Raw genomic sequence first — 22,252 nt, forward strand, 5'->3', positions numbered from 1 at the left:
GTTAACGTGTTGATCTATATGAATTACAATGTTACACTTAGCAAATTAGCATCATCTGGTGGCTTCACCGTGTATTTTTAAAGCATCCTCTTACAACTGAAATTCATCAAGTCTCCCAGAAGGAGTCGGTTGTGGCCTGCAAGCCTTATGTTTTAAGGAGTCTATCTCATAATGCCGCGTATGATTTGGTCACATACTATGTAATGTGGAACGGATCATCATGGATAACAGGAATCCCAGTGTTGTGGTTTTATTGCCTTATTAAAGTTAAAACCCTCGAAATTGTACACGGCGGGCTTTAGTCTGTTTCAAAGGGAAGTACATTTACATTGAGGGTGTAAGCTTTTCTCTTAGGGATTTATTCGCGATGTAGCCTGCATCAAAGAAGGTAGTGTGATTCTGAAGTTGGAGACAAACACGTGTGTTACATCCACCTGAATGAATGTTTCCCTACACGGGGTCCACGTGAGCGTCTCTTGGGGCCCCTGCCAGCTTGCACAAACTCACTCACTGTTATAAATTAAAACCTGGATGAATGTATAAAATATTGCTTTGCTGGGGAATGTCCTCTCCTATTTTGGGTATTTCCAGCAATCCAAAGAGGAATGTCACACGTTGCTGTGAGTGGACAGTTGGAGAGAGACAACATCAGGGTTGTGCTTGAGGTCAAACCCCATAAAATGTCTGGTTATCTTCACCTATCTAATAAACAACCGTGATGACAATGTGGCACAATATTGAAAAGCGCCTAGCCTTTAAAACAATGATTTAGCTGCTTTTGTGTTTGTTTTGACCCACCTGCACGTGCCAGCGGGCGGTTCTGATCGGTGCGTGGTTGTCATTCATAAGATTCCGTGGAGTTCCTCGGTGGCTCACCGGGGGGGCGGGGCTCCTCCCCCCGGTCTCGCACCTCACGCTGCGAGGTTTTTCTCCACACCGTCTCCCAGTCTGTGACCGCATCGGCAAGTAACACCAGCAATATTCTCCCTTTTTCTTCCTAGACTGCTGAAAAAAAAGGTGTTGGTAGTGCTGTTGGTTTTTTTTCTTTCTCGTTTCCTGCTAACGGACACTTTGCCACCCGGTGTGGTTTTCGGTGCGCCGGGGGTGTCACGGTGCAGCATCCAGCTAACCCCCTCACTGCGCACGGATCTCCGTGATTTCTGCCATGCATCCGCATCGGGGCATTACGGGTCATGCAGCATAGGCTTCTTTTTATGTCTTCTGTCCCCGTGTGTGTGTGTGTGTGAGCTTTGATCTGTGATTATCACACCATGTTTCCTCCTGATTTGTCAGACACATGCACTGACAAAACATCATCTCACTGCTGGCAGCCGCACGCATTGCCTGCCCGTGTCCGTCTCACATCTTCCCTCACATCCCCGCCTGCACGCTGTGTTTTGTAGACCCATATATTTTGTTGTTGTTGTCGGGCAACGCATCTCCATCGTCCCCTCCGAAATGCCACTCCAATGGTGGCTGTTGACATCCCCGCAGCCCTCTTAAAAAAAAAAAAAAAACAAGACGTCCAGATCGCGGGGTTTGAACCGAGATGGATAGTGGGAGTCGGGCTGCGACGGTCGGAGACGGTGCAGGCAATTTCACCGCAGCCCGCCTCTGGCTGGATCCGCTGAACGCTTCGAGTCCGCCGCCGACGTGGTGGGACAGCAGCCCGCCTCACGAGGGCACCGAGCTGGATGAGCAGCAGCGCCTCGTCCGGGAGCAAGCCTACCGGGACTTCACCACCACCATCCAGGTCTTCATCCTCATAGGTTCGCTGCTCGGTAAGTCGCCTTCATAGAAAACACGCGTATTGTTAGTGCATGCTTAGCCCGCACCCAAAAAACAACAACACACCTTCCGCAGAGATGGAAACCGTACATGTTTCCCCTTGAGCATCAACAGTTTGATTCCTAAGTGTGGGGACACTTCTTATAGAAGACTAACTAAATATTTCAGGAAATAACCCAAACAATTCCCCCCCAAAAAAGTTTCCTCATCATCAATACCTAAAATACTTTGATGTGAAGCTGCAGTGTGGTGTCTTCTGGGCACTTTACATGCATTTCAGTCAGCTTTGTCTTCTGTCACTTAAGAAAAAGTCCCCTCTAAAGAACAAGAAGATACAAATATAAAAAAACAGTACTCATACTTCAAATTCGCCGTCTCAATTAATCCTTTGATCAAAGTGCAAACAATCTCATTTAGCAATACATTTTTTACTGAAGAAGGACAGAAGGAGAAGGGATAATGTTACTAATCCACATTGTTGAATACAAGCATCATAACCCAACAGCCCTTTAAACTTAAAACAAATACCGCATGCCCTCTCACAAAACCCTTTTCATTGTCGGTCATACCTAATATTCTTTCAACTGCGTGGGATGCAAGTATTTTTCCTGACATGATGTAGGACATGGTGAGCTCATTTATACCATTTTGATAATGTACATGGTTTGAGTTGCTCCGGCTCAGACTCTGCACGTCCGCCACTCAATTTTCATTTGGAATGCACGTTGTCGTTTTAAAACTAAAGGGACAACAAGACAAACAAAGGCTGTAGTGGCCATTTGACGTTTGGATCAATAAACAATTGTGTCAAAGGGCTACTGATGCACCACTGGTTCGCTCCTTTTACGCAGCAAGAGAGTAGATTATCCAAGGTAGTAGCTCCCACAAAAGGTCCTGTTGATTTTCGAAAATATTGTATCAGCAGCCCGTATGGGGCATAACGTCCCAGGACTCGTCATATTTTTTATGTACTGGTTTGCTGCTAATTTCAATATTGGATTGGACAGAAAAAATACATGAATATGTTAATACAATAATTCAAGTATCAAATTTAGTGTATTCTGCCAGTAGAATAAAAGGCTTCTGACGGTGATGATGGAAGTGAGGAAGCAGCTGTGTGAACGGATGGGCGGCACCAACGCATCAGTCAATCTCCTCCATCTCTTCGGTAGCCAAAACCAAACACACGATCCCGCCTAAAACGGGCAGCGCGTGGAAACGATTTGATCTGTCACAAATGTGGATATAACACCCTGTTTCATTGCTGCTAAAACTACACACAGAGCCACAATTGCTGCCGCTGATTGAGAAAGTGTGGACTGTCACAGGCTGCACAAATAGTTCGGTGCGATGAAAGCGACATAAAATGGCACAAAACAATCCTGACCAAGTAAGAATTGCTCTGACTCAGTACCACCTCCTGCTGTGCAGTGCAATGTGGCAGAGACACACAGCCACCAGGGCCTTTTGACAGCAGGGCTCAGCATGTCTACTTGTTCGGGTCCCACCAGTTGAGAATCACAGATTTAAATAACAATGACAACTTCAGCACCCCAAGTAGCACCAAGGCCGCTGAATAATTGTAGCGATTTTCCTGCCTGGAATGTATGATGCATGAATACAAATACATGTGTGTTTCATGATACAAGGGGTATAAAAAATAAATCTCAGGTTATTAATAACCTAAATGCTTTATGTCTGTCCTTGTAGCATGTGTGGAGGTAAAAATAAAATGTGGCCTCATGTTGCTTATAACTACATACTGTATATAAGAAGTCAATTCGACAACTCATTCAATTGTAGCGCTGATTGGTGCGATTGACATAAATACCTTTCGCTGGTGTTATTCTGATGTTATAATTATTCCACACTCACTGGAAAATTGACCGTTCGTTGAAGAGAGCGAGGTTAGCTGTTTCCCGCTGCCTCAGAAAGAAAGCAAATACTCAAAAGCATTGATTTGACCATCTAATTTGACCGAACCTCACCATGCCTCTGCCATTGGCTGGCGACCAGTCCAAGGTGTCCATCGCCCAAAGTTGGATCGTGCAGGATAAGCGGTTAGCAGATGGATGGATTACCATGCCTGTGATGAATTACATATATTGGGATCTATGTTTATTCTGAAGTTTATCATTGATAAAAAGCTCTCTTTTTGAAGCTACATTAATTATAACTTCACGGTGATAGAAGGTGTTAAAACCGTTAATAACGTTTCACACCAATTAAACTATGTTTGACACCTTTGATCGATTGGATGAGACAATAACAGCAGCTTATTGCGACCAATTCACAGTGACAAAAACATGCTTTCTTGTGTTTGAAGCAACAAACTAATTTTTTTTTAGAATTGTGAGTTTTAATTTGTTGGGGAAAACAATCAATTGTGTTTAGAGCTCGCTCTTTCTCCCCAATGGCTGTATTGAATAAGGTTGCCAGGGTGTTTCTCAACTGCCAAGTGAGTATTTCAGGCACAAAGGGATTTTACAGACACTGAACGCTCTGATTACAAAAGAGTCAACGTGCCAATGCTGTCTGTGTGAACACTAAGGACACATTTTATCAGTTAGTTTGCCTGAAGCGCTTTGCAATCAGGACTTCAAAACTGCAACAAACATTATTCTCTGTGGATGTTTTCAACAAGCAAATTGTTATTTTTCACACACATAAATGGCATGCTTTATGCCAAAATGCTTATAGAGCACATATGTCCTACTCGCGGGCCAAATCCGTCCATCCGTCTGTCCAGTATATGTATGTAAGTATACGTAGAGTATACTTTATGTATACTATTATATGTATGCTCTTATTGATAGTATTTGTATTGGCTTAATCATTGGCCAGTAAACTAACTATATAATGTAGATACAGAGTCTATAGCTGTAGGAATGTTTTACAAACATATTTGCTCTAAACATCCTCTTTTATGTCGTGATGCCATTGAGAAGATGAATATTTTTTTGCTGATTTCATGATCCCATCTGAGTCAGCCTCACAGAATGCAGAGGCTGAGCATTAATTAACGCCCAATTAGGGATTCCCCGAACTGCTCGGAAATCCAACACAGGTAGACACGAGCAGTCAAGTACACCATGTTCCCTCAAAAACAGCTCCTTCCGGCTCCATCTAAAACCTCACTGGCCATGTTTCAACAGCCTCATCCACCGTAATTGATTTGTAAATCTATCCTTGCTTGTACAGCGTTCATATCTCAGTAAGCTCTACTAATTACATTCTGTTGTTGTTGCAATTGATGGTTAGTGCTTGTATTTCAGCTTTTTATAATAAAAATAGCATGGTTTTCTCCACAGAGAATATCTTGCTCCGTCTCTTGCAATGAGAGCATAGCTAGCACTCATTACATTTGGAGAGGTTGGTTACATGAATCCCTGTGTGACATGACGTCGGTCAATGCACCGCACGGAGTATGACTTTTAAAACCTTACAATCGTTGCGGTCACCATGTTCCAAATGATGGAGGGATCCGGACATAGAAATGTCACAGCTCCCCCGCTTCCCCCAGGTCGAACAAAACCACTATTTAAGACAAAACACTGTTTAAATTTTCTTTTTAAAGCAATACATCAAAGACCAGCAAGTTGAAGGAGTAAACGCTGCACCTCATGTTATTTTAAACTAAAACACATTTAACAATAAGATCAAAATCATCAGTGTTCAATATAAACCATGTATTCTGGAAACAAGCAGTCAATGAATTAGACTTTCACTTGCAATTAGGGCTGCAACAACGAATCGATGAAATCGATAAAATTTGATTATTAAAAGCGTTGGCTACGAATTTCATTATCGATTGGTTGAATATCGAACTTCGAATTAGTATTACGTTTTTGATTCCTTTCCGGTTTGCTTTAAGTCATGCTGGGATGTTTGCTGATACTGATTAGATGGCCACACCCAGGAAATCTTCCACCAGCCGCCACTGCAGAGTCTGTATGTCGAACTGGATTATAAGAAAGCTTTGTTTATAAGGATTATTAAGAAACAATTGTGATACAACTTTCTACCTGCTGATGTCAGTGACGTTATAAAGTGATGTTATATTGTATTATATTATTGAGTTAGTTTGTAAGTCTGCAAAAGATAGACGGATTTTATATTATATACATGATATTTTATATACATTTTATATACATGATACTAGTTTTTATTTTCTAAATATAATACATACTGTAGGTCTGCAAACTATTGTAAACAAGTTAACAGATGAACAGACTCATAGACATATAGATGCACAAATTGATTTACAATTGCAACAATCAGCATTGTTCCCTGACGTAAAAGATGTTTTTTCCTCCTTTATCGTTTTTATTAATGAACCTTGAGTGTGTAGTCGTATAGGTTTTGGGATTCAGTATTTCAATTCAACATATTTGCCCCCCTCCCTCCACCTGCCTGGCTCCCAAAACTCACTGACATGCCCGTACTTCCCTGATAGGCGACAATCATGACTGCAGCTCGATGCGTGACACGTGGGTGCCCTAAAAGTGTGTCGATGGCATTGTGGGTAATCACCTGTTAACTGTTTATGTGTTTTGTGTTGTTGAAGGGAAACACAAGCCAATAGATTGTTCTGTTATTTCTCAAAGGTCACGTGTTCACGAATGTAATTCTTATCAATGCCTGATTACCAAATTAGGTCTTTTGGCCCCACAGGAAACGCCTCAGTGTTGTGGTGCACCTGCTGCACAAACGTCTTTAAATCCGTGACCAACCGATTCGTCAAGAACCTGGCCTACTCGGGTATCTGCGCCGGCCTGGCGTGCGTTCCCTTCGACGTGGCGTTCGGCGCCAGCCCTCGCTGCTGCTGGTGGCTTCACACTCTGCTGCTCTGCAAGGCCATCAAGTTCCTCCATAAGCTCTTCTGCTCGGTCACTGTGCTCAGCTTCAGCGCCATCGCACTCGACAGGTCAGTGATTTACACGCGTGGTTGAAGTAGGCAGAGATGGTACCATGGTGGATGCTGTTTTTGGAGATCACTTGGCTGATCAGTGAGAAGAAGAGTGTCTTGGGCTTGTACGCTGGAGCAACATCAAACCATGGGCTGAACTCTAGAAAATAGTTTGTTGTAAATGGAGAAAGTCCTTTCAATCTCAATCTACACCCTGTGGCGTTGACAAGAGTCGTGGGGTCGATGGAGCATTTGAACGCCTCGCTGAGTGGCCGTGTTCCAGTTCCCCCTGTGGTGCTGAAAGCTACAGCTAAAAGCAGCCTGAGATCCACACACGCACACACACACACACACACACACACACACACACACACACACAAGCGCACGCAGATGCTAACTATGCTCCTGCCTTTAATGATCAGGAAAGTAAAATTTATTAAGTAAATAAGGGCTGTGGCAAATATTCTTCATCATTTAAAAACAAGGAAGCGCTTCATCACCCCAGCGACTACAATATAACACACGTAAGTTAGAGTATCATTTATTTTTTAAGCCGATTGCAGTGTGATCGTGCCTTGTTGCAGCTTCCCCTCAGCCATAGTTTCCCTGATGCAGTCAGAATACTCCCTAACGTATGAATTATTCATTTTCAAGGAGGACATTTGAGGCTGTGTATGTACCGGCGGGCCGAGAATGCAGCAGTTATCGGCTGGTTAACACACACACACACACACACACACACACACACACACTCACACAGTTGCATCTACAGTATTCAAGAGCAAACTATCTTGATTAATAAACAAGTTCTTCACGTGATTTGTTTAGTTAATTATTCAGGAATCACGGAATGATCAGTGCATACTTGTATGTTTAAGATGGAAATCAGATGTAGTTTGTGGGTGTGATATGAAAAACAACCACACATGATAACAAGTTACGCACAAGCAAAACGAAGAGAACATCTGTTCATTCCATTCTAACAAAACTAAGTTCAATATTCACAGTTTTCCCTTTACCCCAGATTCTATAATCCGCTTACAATCTTACGCTTATGTCGCAGCCATCTTTGGGGGAGTTATCGCATTATGAGAAGTGAGTCCAATTCAGATAACAATCTTTTTATTTTATTTATTAAATTTATTGGGGGGGGATTGTTATTGGTAAAAAATTTACCAACAATGAATTGCTTAATAAATGGCAGATTTGTCCTTTACTTAATATGTTTATTCTATATATAAATATGCAGTTATAAATGATAGTAATGAGCCTCTGTAATGCAGTAACACCATAAATATGATAAGAGGCTAAAGGACACATTTGGGTTTACAAATGTTCTTTCCTTTTTGTCAGCACATCAGCTTACATAATAGGCGCATTCATTTTATATTTGTATTCCCTCTCCAGCAAAACCACTTGATGCTCTCAGCGGTGAGAGGTTCCGTTTTTTTTCTAACTTACATGATTAACAGCGGCCCGCCAAAAATAGTGGAAATGCATTTTCATGCAGTTTCATGCAGGACGCCGTTTCTGTTACATTTGAGGTCTGTCCACTTTTCATTTCCACCTGTATTTCCACATAAATTATCCACTGAGAGACATTTTTAAGCGGAATCAGCACGACTGCATTCAGGCAAACACTCAAGTCAAGTGTTACTAAATAAATAGTGGATTACAGAGTAGAGAACAGAGGATACATTTTGTAAGTAAGTCATAATGAAGTGTATCAGTGATACAGAGTCAGCATGCACCATACAAGGAGTCTGAAACGTAAACAGCTAAATAGAACCCAGCCCTTTTATCTGTTAGCAGAGATCAGTCTGTCCTTGTGTCTCTAGATACTACTCTGTTCTGTACCCGTTGGAGAAGAAGATCTCAGATGCAAGATCCCGCGATCTGGTCATCTACATCTGGATCCATGCGACGGTGGCGAGCCTCCCGGTGTTCGCCGTGACCAACGTGACGGATTTGTACGTGACCTCATCCTGCTCCGATGACCACGCCCGCTCCCCGGGCCACATGGTGTACGTGTTGATCTACAACGTCACCACGGTGATCCTCCCCCTCGCTCTGGTCTTCATCTTAATGCTGCTGATCCGCAGAGCGCTCAGTGCCAGCCAGAAGAAGAAGGTGATAATCGCGGCGCTGCGGACTCCCCAGACCAGCATCTCCATCCCGTACGTGTCCCAAAGAGAAGCCGAGCTCCACGCCACTCTTCTGGCCGTGGTGCTGGCCTTCTCGGCCTGCAGCGCCCCCTACGGGGCACTGGTGGTTTATCGCACAATTTTGGCAGACACTACGGAACTGCCAATTTCGCTGTACCTGACGGCTCTGTGGCTACCCAAGGTTTCCCTGCTCACCAACCCCCTTTTGTTTCTGACCGTTAACCGCTCGGCGCGCCACAGCTGGCTGGACCTGCTGGCCAGAACCCACAGACGTTACAGCCGCCGAAACGTGGTCAGCAGCGGCGCTCTGGCCTCTCTAGGAGTGGAGGGTGTGATCGGGGAGCCGGTGGGACTGGAGACAGCCGGTCGCTCGGGGAGCCAGCTCCTGGAGATGTTTAACATTGGCCAGCAGCAGATCTACAGGCCCTCCGAGGAGGAAGGGGAGGAAGAGGGTGCAGAGAAAGAGATCCCTGCTCAAGCGTCAGCAGGCTGCTCAGGGCCTAAAGAGGACCTGAAGGGCGGATCGAGACTAGGGAGCTTCAGAGGGGAGTCGATCACTAAGGATCCTCTGCAGGGGACAGGGGGAGGGCTGGTCATCACAAAGGACGGCCCTCCTTCCACCATGGCACCGCGGGCCTCTCCGGTCCACACGTGTGCTTACGCCTCTTCGTCGCAGGTAGCACCCGCCACGCCTACAGACGCTGAGGACTCCACACAGTTTGGTTTCGGACCCTTCGAGCTGCCGCCCCAGTGGTTACCGGAGACCAGGAACAGCAAGAAGAGACTGCTGCCCCCGCTGGGTAACACACCCGAGGAGCTGATCCAGACCAAACTGCCCAGGCCGCGGCCTGAACGTAGAATCAGCAGAAACAACAAGGTCAGCATCATCCCTACCGGCACCCCATGAACTATCCTGGCCTCTGACCTTCAACACTGGACACAACTCGTTACAGGGGAGGCCTCTTGGGTTGACCAGGCCTGCACAGGATATCAATGCTGCTTAGTCAGATACTCGGTTTCTTTTAGCTGATTTAACGCATTGTAGAGGGACAAAAGCTACACCTGAAGCAGTGTAGTTTTCTTATTGGACGAGAATCAATTTCATACTTAACATTTAATGATGGGAGAAATGTGTCTGCTAGATCCAACTCAACTACTACTTGATACAGACCCGAAAACCACGATCGAGGACTCATCTGCATGATTATCGAGAATGCAAAAATCTTTTACAATGCGCCTATTTGGATTAGTGCTAGTGCTGGTTTAATGTACACTGTACAAATGATATTGTCCTGAGCGATGCACCGGTAGAATAACATATATCGGTAAAAGAACATCCATGTCAGCCCTTTCACTTCAACCTTTGTGGTACTGTTATTTTTTGTAACATGGATTTACGTTTTTGGATTAATGTTTTCTCAAGTCTGACTTTTGCATAATATTGAGATTTCTTCTAATTTGGTAGATGTTGTCGTTTGTACTTTAAATGTATGTGGATTTGATAAAAATGAGTAATGCAGATGTATGCAAATACATGTTGAAAGGATGTGAGTTTAGAAGGTGTTTAGACGTGTTTTCTGGAACACAAAGTGCATCAAATTGACAGGAAACGGAAAGAATATTTCATATTGTGTGTTTTGATAACAACAAGAAAAGAAAATCCAGGTCCGAAAATCCAATCTTTTAGTCCCCTCCAATCAATGTTAGTGATTTCTCCCAGGTTTCCTGAAAATCAATTGCTTAATCAAATGACTGTGAAATAAAGCAAATAAGAGGTACAAGCACATTTTTATATCGCCAAATATCTGTTAAATGTTTTTTTACTTCTCTGCCCATGGTACTGTGGGCCTAGTCTCCTTTTGTGATGCTTAATTCAATGGTAGCGGCCTCCACCTGAGGCTTTGGATGAGGTAAACAGAGCTGGGCTACACTTCAAATATTTGTCAAGTCGTAACTCCTCTGGTCTACCCGCAATCCCCTGTTGTGTCCACAAAGGACCTAAATCAATGCTGCATCCCACCAATGCTGTTATCAGTCAAAATTGTGCAGTCGTGCCTGGCGGAAAAAACGGTATCCATCGGTGCCACTTAAAAGCAGGAAAGGGATGAGAAACATGTTTATTCTTATACGTCTGCTTTGGTGATTCAAAGGGTTTCATGAAAGGCTGGAACATCCTTGATTTAGTTCAGTTGTTTATTATGTTATTGATTTAAGGCTTATCAAACCAGCTTTAACTCAAAAACCCATTAAGACCGTGACAACAAAAATATGGTGCGTATAATGTGTATATACTGTGCATGCGGAGGCTTTATATGAGTGAACTTCAAAATCATTTTGCATTCATTTGCACAAAAGCCTCAATAGTTTGAGTGTAAAGGGTACTTAAACTTACTTTCTCTAGTACCTTCTTAAAATGAATGAAGGGATCAATTTCACAACCGATTCTTCCTTTTGATATTTTTGTCCATGTCTTTTTTTTCTCCGGCTTGAAGGAGGCCGGGCTCAGGTGAGTTTGTACAAAGGCACTGCTGAAGCTGAAGCTCAACCTCCATTATTGACACTGGCAACAGCAGCCCCCCCCCCAAGGTGACTCTCCTTCTTCAGCTTTCGATCGTATTTAAGGATCTTCATCAGGAGATGGAATGGGCCCATTTGTGGGCTTCTACGTGTTGGTCTTTGATCATAAAACAAGGTCCATTTAGCAGCTATGCTGGAGCTTTTCGGCAAGCTCACGTGATCCTCATCAGCACTAATTAACGATAATCTAAAACACATCTGAGGGGAGGAAGATCATGTGATATGATTGAAAGCCCCAGAACAGCTTTTCTTTTACTGCTGAGCAATTGTTGGTCAGTTATTGAATTTTCACCATTTGAAAGCTCCACATACTTACCATATTTACAGTGATCAAGTAGAATGCAGCATTAGTTTGGCATCCTTACACAACCACTGTACACTGTTAGTAAAATCCAGGACTTACTTTTGATCAGTGCAAGTCTAGACGCTTTAATGAGCAATTGGAGGCACAATGCCTACGCAAAAGCTCTTAAGTATTTTGTCCGCAGCACAACCACTGGGTTTGGAGATCCAGCAGCATGTTGACTATAACATTTCAAAAACAGTATTGTTTAATCTTCTTTGCAGTCTGTGTAAGAAGGAGCACATGAGGGGCTTTTCCAGCTCCAGAAGCAGAGAACAAAGTCTCTGTTTGTTGTCAGCTTTGGTTTATTGTAATCCAAGCAGGAATTGTCGTCAGCGGTTTTTATTCATGTGGTGACTGGTATCGTCATCCTTGCCCCCCCTGACCGCCCCCCTACACCCCACTCCCCCTGACCGCCCGTCCATGGAAAGTCCCCTATGGAAAATGGTATTACTGCTGCAGTCTGAAGCCAGTGGGCACAATCAATTCACTGGTGTTATCGAGGAGTACAGCACTGAAAACATATTCTAATTATCCATAAAAACATCCTCAGGATTATAGAATCTGTCAGCAGCTCGCTGCTCTTGAAGGATCACGGCGTAAAACTCGAAGGTCAACATTTAATTCAATGAGGATTAAAATTAAGTTTAAGTTCAGGAACAACCACTTGGTTGAGGAACCGAAACAACTAAAGCTCTCTTGTATCAAAGGTTAATGTGTTTCAATGTCACGCTACTTCAGCCACCAGAGGTTAGTTTCTACAGAAAATGTAACATAAATTGTTCAAGAAAATTGAACGTACCCAGGCGGTCATTTTCCACATGTGTGTCCTTGTAAATCTGTCTGTGGTTAATACTAATATATTTTTTACAACAACCTGGCTCAATAAAAGTAATAGAGATGGCTTAATCAGCTTAAGCTAGGGTCAATACCTTTGTCAATAATATATAATGACTCAAAATGTGGAGTACACTGATGTAGTTGAGGTCATTTATATCTTCTGAATTCTGGATTGATTGTCTGATTATTTCTTCCATGAATAAATGTATCCTTCAATCTTGTTCACATTCATTAAATAGAAATGTTGCTTCCAGCTGCAGCTGTGAGGGCTGTGAGGTAACAGGAAGTTATAGAAAACAACAGTGCAGAATAACATGAAATTGGTTAATTCAAATGCACAACAATAACGCTGATGCACATGAACATGCTTTTGTCAAAGCTTATTTTCATTGGAGAAAGTTGACTGAGTCATTATCGGCATTATCGGCATTTCACTTACAAGACATACAAATTCAGCATGAGTTTTTTAACATTATGTTTAAATTTTTATTTTTGGTAATCATTATTCATAATAACTGGAAGCCTGATTTAATCAGCATGGTTGCTTGGTAACAGGTAACCCAGGTGCTTTAGCGCAGGTTTTACACCAGCTACAGTGTTTTTTCCTCTTTGCAGGCTTCAAACACAGAGCTGAGGACAGTTCAAGTGTGAGGTGAAGGACAAGATATGCAATGATGGTGCGATGTAGAGTGAGTCAGTGCAAGAAAAGCCCCCTTTGGTTCATTTCAAGAGACCCAGTTTCTCCTCCATATAACTGAGATCTTTTTTTAGTTTTTTGATGATGCAATACAGTTCAGTTGTGAGAATCAAATCTCATGCTGCCAAGGACAAAGTAGCACACTGATGTTTATCAAGTATGATGTTTTGCATGTTTCCATTCTTGCTTGAGTGTGTTAGAATGCTAACAAGCGCAAAATAGTACAAAGCCCAACGGAGGCTGATGAGAATGTCGTTAATTTTACAGGTATTTGGTAATAAAGCAAAGTATTTTATACTTGTATACTCCCCATGATGATGCTAGATGGACACTCAGAAGATCACCAAAATAATTCAAACTCACATTGAAAGGATCATAAATGTGCACATCATACGTGACAAATAGTTGTGGAAACATTTCATTCAAAATAACAAAGCAATATTGTGGTGGTGTTAAGAGACAACTCAGAAGATCATCAAATTTCTGATGATTAATACTAAAAGAACAAGACGTGGTGATTAAATGTATTTGCTGCTTTATGTATTTCACATGGCTTTGAGTGAGTCAAGCAATTACCTCGGCCTGAAACCCACTAGCAGCACGTCCCTGTGTGTGTGTGTGTGTGTGTGTGTGTGTGTGTGTGTGTGTGTGTGTGTGTGTGTGTGTGTGTGTGTGTGTGTGTGTGTGAGGACAAACGTACAGGTGTTAATAACGTGTGTGTAAGGTGTGATCACTGTCAGGTCACCTCAACACCGGACCATGATCACATCTGTGAAAGCTTGACATTAATATAGCAGTGTGTTCCAATCACTTCAGCATGCGGACAAAACCCCTAAAATAAGAAATATGTGTACATTTTGGGAGCTGAGATGTACAGTGTGTACGTGGCTTCAGAGCTCAGTCGGCACCTTTGCTTTGGAGCCGCCGCCAACTGCCTCTCCTCCTCCATCAGGTATTTCTTGGACACCTCCCGTGATGATGTTCTCGATGTTCTTAATGGGAATTGCATTCTTTCTATGCATCACAGAGAGAAAGGAAAATGTTGTGGGGAGACGGATATGATAAAAACATATTAGTGATGTAGACAATATGCACCACAAAAAGAAATGCAGAGATGTAAAACTTAGCCACAAAAAATGAATTTATGAACACTAATACTCCCCATTCAGCTAATTTAAAAGCTGGTTCACGACTCCCGTTTGTGTCTGCTAACACGTTGGAAAAAAAATACATTAACAAATTTGAATCAGAATCAGAATTCTTAAACTTCCCATTGTAGTGAAGGAGTGTTGGCTAATCCAGAGCAGTGAGCATCTGTAGTTCTGATGCTTTATCAAAATCAAAATTACAAATAAGTTAATGTGCTTAAAGAAATGTCCTAATAAAGGAAACATATTCAGTATATTCACTGGATCCTCATTACAACTTTATTTCACCTTTAATCCCTACTTTATCACAAATCAGCAAAAGCTTATGACCTAACACATATTCTACTTGATTAGTTAACACTGTTCAAACTAAGCAAATTGTACCTTTTGTTGTCTGTTTTGTCAGAACTCCCTCGCTTGTGTGTCAAGTGGTGAATGAGAGCAGGGAGGAGGCCATAAGAGGGAGAGAAACAGCGAGCAGGAACAATTTCCTGGGCAAAGTATTCCCATGGCAACTACTATCCCGATGCTCAGTACAATGGTGATGGTGGTGAAAGCAGCAATAGTCTGCATAATCTCTGCTGTAAGATTTTTAAAGGACAACACATGCCTCTTTTCCATCCTTTCCTGTTGATTTCCTGTGGGGGAAACGGGTTTCAAGTATCACCGGTGATCAGGTGATCACAGCTAAAACGTGTAAAGAAATGTCAACATCATTTAGGTGTTAGAGACAGACAGAGCGCGCAGGGCAGCACCTAACCAGAGCTTTAGATAGAGAGCATCATCCCACTGCAGGGCATCGCCTGCCCTCTGGGACTCACACAGGGGTCGTGTCGGAGCGTTTTTTTTTCCAGGAACGACAACAGCGAAACAGGTGCAGGAGTCGGGAGGTCTTCCGGAAGGCAGGTGATGAACAGACATCCCAGACAGAGAGTGTGAAGAGTGTCTTTTCCAAAAAACGTCCCGAATCCACGAAAGCTGATACGTGTTCCCTTCAAACACAATCATTCATTTCTCAGTGTGGATGCGGCTTATAAACTACTTCTCAGTTACATCATCAATCACTTCCATATAGCTTCATCTGAATGTGATGCTACATTCTTTTAGCGGTCTCGTTACGTGGCCAATCATTCGGCTGACCTTTTGTCCCAAATATCACTGTAATTCTGGTTTCTGCTGTGACATTCAGCACTAATGTAGTCTGACATTTCATTTTCTAAATTGGTCTACTTGAGCAGAAACATGAGGTGACAAGTTTAGGTGTTAAAAAATACTAATTATAATTTACCTGACCTTTATTTAAGAATGAAGTAGCTTGGTACTCAGTTCGACGTATATAGACTTAGTTACCTCCTTCAGGGAAATTCAGCAAAACAGTGCTGTAGTATGTCATTCACATTGCACCAAATGAAGTAAAACCGTCACTGATACGGAATGTATCTGCTTTAAAAAAATAAATACAAAAAATAAAAATGTAATGGATTAAACCTTTATATTCTTCTTCATCTTTCTAGAGAAATTAGTCGTAGGAAAAAACCCAACTGCTGTCTGCCAACAGGGGGCAGTAGTGTCTTAGAGGAAACACTATTCTTTCCATTTACTGACTGAAGCATTTTGAGACATGTACACATTTCCTGCAGACAGAAGACACGATGCATCACACTTAAATAAGCTATCATCATCTGACGTTAGTAGAACTGTTTGGGGTTGAGGAATCTAAACTTGGTAACAGCGGTGGTTTTCCAGGCGAGGCTGCTGCAGTGAAAGACGGACGTCTGGCCTCGGTGACCAGTCGTGACAACAGGCCGTCCCGTCCTTTAGGCACTTTCTCCATTCCAGACAATTAAAGAAACTTCTGAACAGCTTTCACACTCGAAACTGGCACATTTTCATGCTTATCGTGTTCTCGTGACAGCTGACAGTTTTTTGAGGGGATTTAGAGCAGATTCACACGTGGAATGTGAGCGGCAGGCAGAGAGATCAACCTCTTTTTGAAAAAAAGATCACAGACAAACACGGCAGGCGTCTGATGGAAAACTTTTGCTCAGTTGAAAGTTTGTTCTGTGTCTGGAACATGACGCCCAGGTTCAACCCTGTGAACACAATGTTCACAACCTCACTTTATGTACGGACTTCAGCAGGATTAACGCTAAATGTTGAAGACCTTGACAGATTAGTGGATATGGAAATATATGATCTTCAGGCTGAATGAAAAAAACAAAATAAAAAATGGCCAGTGGATGATATAATAAATGTTTGTGATGATGACAATAATCACAGAGACGATATTACATGTGGTTTGACAAAAGGGAAGTTCAGGGCCGGAGGACTCAAGGGCAGATTGTAAGAACAAAACCACTTTATTTAAGGGAAATCAAAAAGGCCTCGGGGAAAAACATGGACCAGGAACACGAACAAACAAACTCGCTGACATAGACAAGACACTCAGCAGCAACAGGACACTCGATGAACAAGGGACAAGGGACACGCGTGGTTTAAATACACTGGGAAGGTGCAGGCGATTGGACACAGGAGGAAACAAACGTGGACGCGGCAGACAATCACCCACAGGAGAAAACACCAGGGCAGGAGGTGAAGTTAACCCAGGGACACGAGAGGCAGGAAACGACAAAATAAAACAGGAAACAAACCCACACCGTGACATAGTTTGAATGAATTTATGAATGAAAAGTAGTTATGCATCTATGCATAGATACCTCAGATAAACCAAATGCTAAGGCGTCTTCCTGAAGATTTGTCATCTTTTGTTTAATAAATACAAACATAGTGTGATGAGCGCAGACAACAGCGACAAAATCTGTACAAAACAGAGATACAGCTTCATCCTATCCAGCATGATATGTTTTATTGCTAATTGTCAATAAAAGTAGTTGCTGTATGCTGATTATTTCTCCCTCCAAAGACCCGGTGAGACTGGAAAAGCTCTCAAAGGTCTCGGTATGTTATCAGGTTTGTGGATGGGCTCTGGTTCAAAAATGTTGTTGGAAACGGTTCCGCTGAAAGGAATTCTTCATCAGATTTTAATTAGGATGTGTGCGCTTTTCTTGGGTTTGGCAGGACATTCCAGTCAATGTTTCAAGCCCTTTCAAAGTCATTGTTCCTTATTCATTCGACTGCACGAGGTAAGACTCACCGGAAAAAACGACCTCTGAATGGATTGTAATGGAATACCTGACCCAGCCAGAACGCAGCCGTAATTATCCCAAATCAAGGACTTCCAGCTCCGCCTGCTGGATGAAGCAGGCAAAAAAAAATTTTTATGTGGACCGACATTATTATTATTTTCCAAAACAAATATGTCTGGCAGACCGGGCAGGCATGAGACAATCTGCAGGCCAAATATTATAAGGAAACTTTTGTCATTGACAAACATGAATGTAGAGAATGAAGTTAGAACAGGTGGATCCTTTATATGGTGTTGGATTTTCAATTTACACAGCCAATATGTGTAAGAAAACCACAAACTGGTCCCATCCATTTTGCCATTCAGTAACGGCAACTAAGTGTACATTTGGAAGTCATGAGTCATTAATGTCACAGCCGTCGGGCCGTTACGCTTTCGCCTTTAGATCAATTGAACCTTGTTTTGAAGCTTGTGTGGTTTTGGAAAATAAAAGTTTTCTTCCGTGTCAACTTGGATCAAGATGTCTTTTGGATAAAGAATTTCCATGAATTGTTCATGTTCATGAATTTGGCTCAGCAGGGTTCACGTGAGGGGAACTTTTTTCTTTTTGTTTTTGCTAAACTAATTTGACCTCTGGGAAGAGCCTGAAACAGCATTCTCGTCTGCGAGGCGGGAAAGAACACGAAGGGCTTCCCATGTGACGGTGGTAAGAGAGCTAACGGTACTGAATAACCGCTGGAAAAGCTGAGCTCAGACATTCGGGGTGACATGGAGCAGCAGAAGAAGAAGCAACCATACTGTCGTCCGGCAACACTGAGTCCATTGACCCATTTGCATGGCTCAGAGGTCAACACAAGACTACGGCAAAAAACTCTGCGTGAGAACAATATGAGTTTCTGATACAGCCGATTCCGTCCGAAAAGGCAAGAAATAAGATGGGTCAGGTGTGGTGTCGAGAATGTAGCATGCAGGCGTCTCCCGGCAGACCCTGGAGCAGTCAGTCCTGGAGCCCGGAGATGATGTAAGACCTGAAAAGCAACACAAAGACTTATTTGTGCCACTGTGCCACACAGGACCTCACAGTGCCCTCGGCGTGCACCACAGCGCTCTGTGAGATTAGGTTTCAGGAAGAAATACCTCACGGTGCAGAAACTGTTTCAATATGTATCCTCAAGGTCACAGGTTGTATTTTTTCTTAGGCAGCCCTCAAAAATCTGTTTGTTCGGTTACAAGCCACAGAGGGCAGGGGCGCAGCGTTAGGACCCCCACCCACCACCTGTCACCGCAGGATAATTACTTCAGCCGGCGGATGTGATGGACATGAGCCACACCTGGTGATTCATCAAATGAACCGGCGTGCCAGCAGAAGCCCGGCCCGTCACGTTAGGAAGGGCTTAATGAGTAGCTCACCTCTCAGGTGGCCGGATCCGCGAGCACAGCTGTGTTTCTGAGTCATGTTCTTCTTCAGGTAGAGACACTGGAGGAGATGGAGGAAGTAATGTGTGATTAAACAACAAGATCTCGTTACTCATTTTACGTGGATTGATTTATGTTCATTATAATATTTTGTCTACTGCTTGTCAGTTGTTGTTGTTGGGGTTGCGGTGTCCGGTGTTAAAAAACCCAACAATTCAGTTTTTTTACAGCGTTGGTGTGTAGACGGATAAAGAGGTTAAACTCCCCGGGCAACGTGTTCACTGTGAGATTTGCAGATACTACGATACCTCCCTCAGGTGCCCCGTTTGAAAACAAATTAAATGCAATAAAATAATAAAAGCACAACACTACTTTTCCCTACCGGTCAACATGTGACCAACTTTCCACAACTAAAACGTCTTTCCAATCGTCCTTATTCCTTTCCATTAATCCTTAGGTATGTCTGTCTGTTTATTTAGTAATTGAAATGCGTCTGTGTGGACTGGTAAAGGGAAATGGATGGTGGACAGCGATGTCTTTTTCCACAACATGTGCAGGACGTCCAGGAAAGCTCCAGCGACAACAACACGCACCGGCTGGTGGCCTCTCCGCCCGGCAGGGGCCTGTGCGGGGCCACGTTTCCCACTGGTACGTGCCGTGATGTACGATGTGAACGGCTGTCCCCTCTGCTTCGACTGTAAGAACACATCCACGTGATGGAGCTTTCTTTAGACATTTTATCGAAATGTTCTCTGTGTAAATGCGAGGGAATTCAGCCTCAAACCGGATTTATTCTCTTACAGCTTTTAACTCGCATAAATGCAACACACCGGGAGAATCACTGAGCAACTTGAGGGACAAGTATCCAAAAAAATAAACTCCTGATACATCAGTATCCAGTCTTCTAAGCGAATGCTGGTGCAGGGAAAGAGGTTCAACCATCTTTGGGGAGTTCTAGATCAACAAATGAATTCATATGCAGTAAAATAAATCCATCAATTGAACAGAAATATAACAAATCTAATAAACAAAATTTGGTTTCAAGAATAACCGATGATAAATATATAACAATAAATGACAAAAACGGTGTACGTTTTTAGGACAAATTACACCACAGAGTGAAAATGGAGATGAAAACAGTCACACAAAGAACTAAAATAAACCATATGGTATCTTATGGTTATAAACGAGGAAAATCTGCAATTAAAGTCTAAATCTAACATTTAATTTCCAGAAAATCCCCAAAAGTCTCGTTTTGAGATCCACGCAGGAGACCACAGAGGTTGGACATCAGCACTCAGTCTGGGACCATCATGGACCGGAGCCCTTTCATCTCTCAGGGCTACTATGCTGCAGACAGGCTTCATTAGGCCGCTTGAAGAGTGACCCCGGGCTCGCATTCATCAGCTGTTGATTAGTGACACGCAGCCTGTGGACTGTGACATGTAATGATGAGCACTTGTGTCCCGGGAGGACTTAATCAGTGACCTCTGACATCTGGAGAAGGATTTCAAGCCTTTTATCACAGCCGATGTCGAGACTCGATGGGATGTTGTTTGTGGAGGCTGTGAGGGTTTTGGTTTGAATGTATGAATGCTGTGGTTTTTAGTATGCATACAGTTAAAGAGAGGGCTTTGTCTTTGAGTCTATATGTGTCTCTGAATACCCTACTTTGTTTTCTTCTTCATTGAATATCTGTAATCCAGCAATCCAGAACAGCAGCCTGATGCCATTATGAGTTTTTCCAGATGTCTTTGTCAATATAAGCTCTTTACTTTGAGGGAGTTGGAACAGAGGTTAATAAAGGGAATTCATGGTCATCCGCAGCCAGAGAGAGAGAGAGAGAGAGAGAGAGAGAGAGAGAGAGAGAGAGAGAGAGAGAGAGAGAGAGAGAGAGAGTATCTGAGTATCCGCCTCAGTTGTATCTGAGGCGGAGGAGACATGTAAGTCACAATGCTGCAAACCAGTGAAACCACATCTGTTCCTCCACAACCGCCATTCATGTGTAATCAAATCGTCGTGAGCCAAGGTCTCGCGCTACCTCGGGGTCACCAGCATTGGCTCCTGCTCCCTTTGGAAGGCATTTTTACTGTTTCAAAAACAAAACTTTGATTCATCCACGCTTGACTGTGTCCCTGGGAAGAGCGTTACAAACAAATACTGCCGTGGTTGAAATGCCTGTTTGACATCCATCACATTTCTAGAGGTATTGGTTGATGCTCACGGCTCTCCGGTTGAGGACCACATTCCCCATAAACACTCAGCTCTCAGCAAATCTGTAAAAGATGGAGAAAAACAAGGCTGGGATTGTCTGCTGCGCTGCTACGTCCACGCTTCTATTTGAGAAAGCTTGCAGATGGGAAGTCTTTCGACGAGGAGAACGCACCTGGTTGAGAAATGTAATGGTGGACAAAGACAATTTTACACTTTCACACTTTTTGTGGCCTTCACATAAAAAACTAATTCAATCCGGAGAGACTCTGGAGAAATTTGAACAATGCTTTATTTTAAACAGGCATAACTATTTATTGTGCAAGGTTTTTTGGGCCACCACTAGACACTAGTGGTGGTGCTGGTAGAGAATACGTTGCTCCAATCTTCTGATATGCCAGGTTCTGCTGCAGATTGGAGGTTTTCAGGGCTGGTGGCGGGTCGCCTTTGGTGCGCGTTGAAATGACAACTGACGGCGAGGAGAGGAGGCCTCCACAAAACGGCACAGCCTGTCCAGTCTTCCTGACTGAACTTTCGCCTAAGCTTCATTAAAATGTTTTTCTCTGAACTCTCCACATAGTTGACTCCCGTGTTGCAGTGGTAGGATGATCTTCTACATTGCAATTAAAATTGATGAATTCAGCTGACACTAATTTGTGACCTTGTTTGTAACCTCCGGCAGCACGTTCACAATGAGGAAATGTGGGATAAACAAAGACCTGCTTAGTGACCAAGCGCTTGCTTAAGGGAATTCCCTATAAACAAATAGGCGTTGATGTGGCAACCTTGTTGATGTTTTATTTTTGTTGACTGCGTTCATGCATGTGGTTATGAAGTCACAGTTACCCGCCGGAGGTACAGTTTGTGTGGCGAGGCCGCGCCATGGCGGCGTCCAATTAACGGTTCAGCCTCCCACTGACCATAATGACGGGTCCAAAATACAAATGTTCATGGAAACACAACAAACAAGGAATTGAAGGTCAACAAAATGGAATTACTTTGACATTTCATTG

At 43.1% G+C, this 22,252-nt stretch overlaps 1 protein-coding gene across 1 annotated transcript; it reads left to right on the plus strand.

Moving 5' to 3' along the window:
* Positions 1 to 798: 798 nt before the first annotated feature.
* On the plus strand, positions 799 to 10,645 carry gpr176 (G protein-coupled receptor 176). Its single transcript, XM_040160026.2, has 3 exons — positions 799 to 1,781; positions 6,463 to 6,715; positions 8,536 to 10,645. Exons 1-3 carry the CDS (start codon positions 1,550 to 1,552, stop codon positions 9,767 to 9,769), a joined length of 1,719 nt encoding a protein of 572 aa, XP_040015960.1. The 5' UTR covers positions 799 to 1,549; the 3' UTR covers positions 9,770 to 10,645.
* The last annotated feature ends 11,607 nt before the right edge of the window (positions 10,646 to 22,252 follow it).

This window comes from Gasterosteus aculeatus, chromosome 18 (genome assembly GCF_964276395.1).
Source record: "Gasterosteus aculeatus chromosome 18, fGasAcu3.hap1.1, whole genome shotgun sequence".
Taxonomy (NCBI): domain Eukaryota; kingdom Metazoa; phylum Chordata; class Actinopteri; order Perciformes; family Gasterosteidae; genus Gasterosteus; species Gasterosteus aculeatus.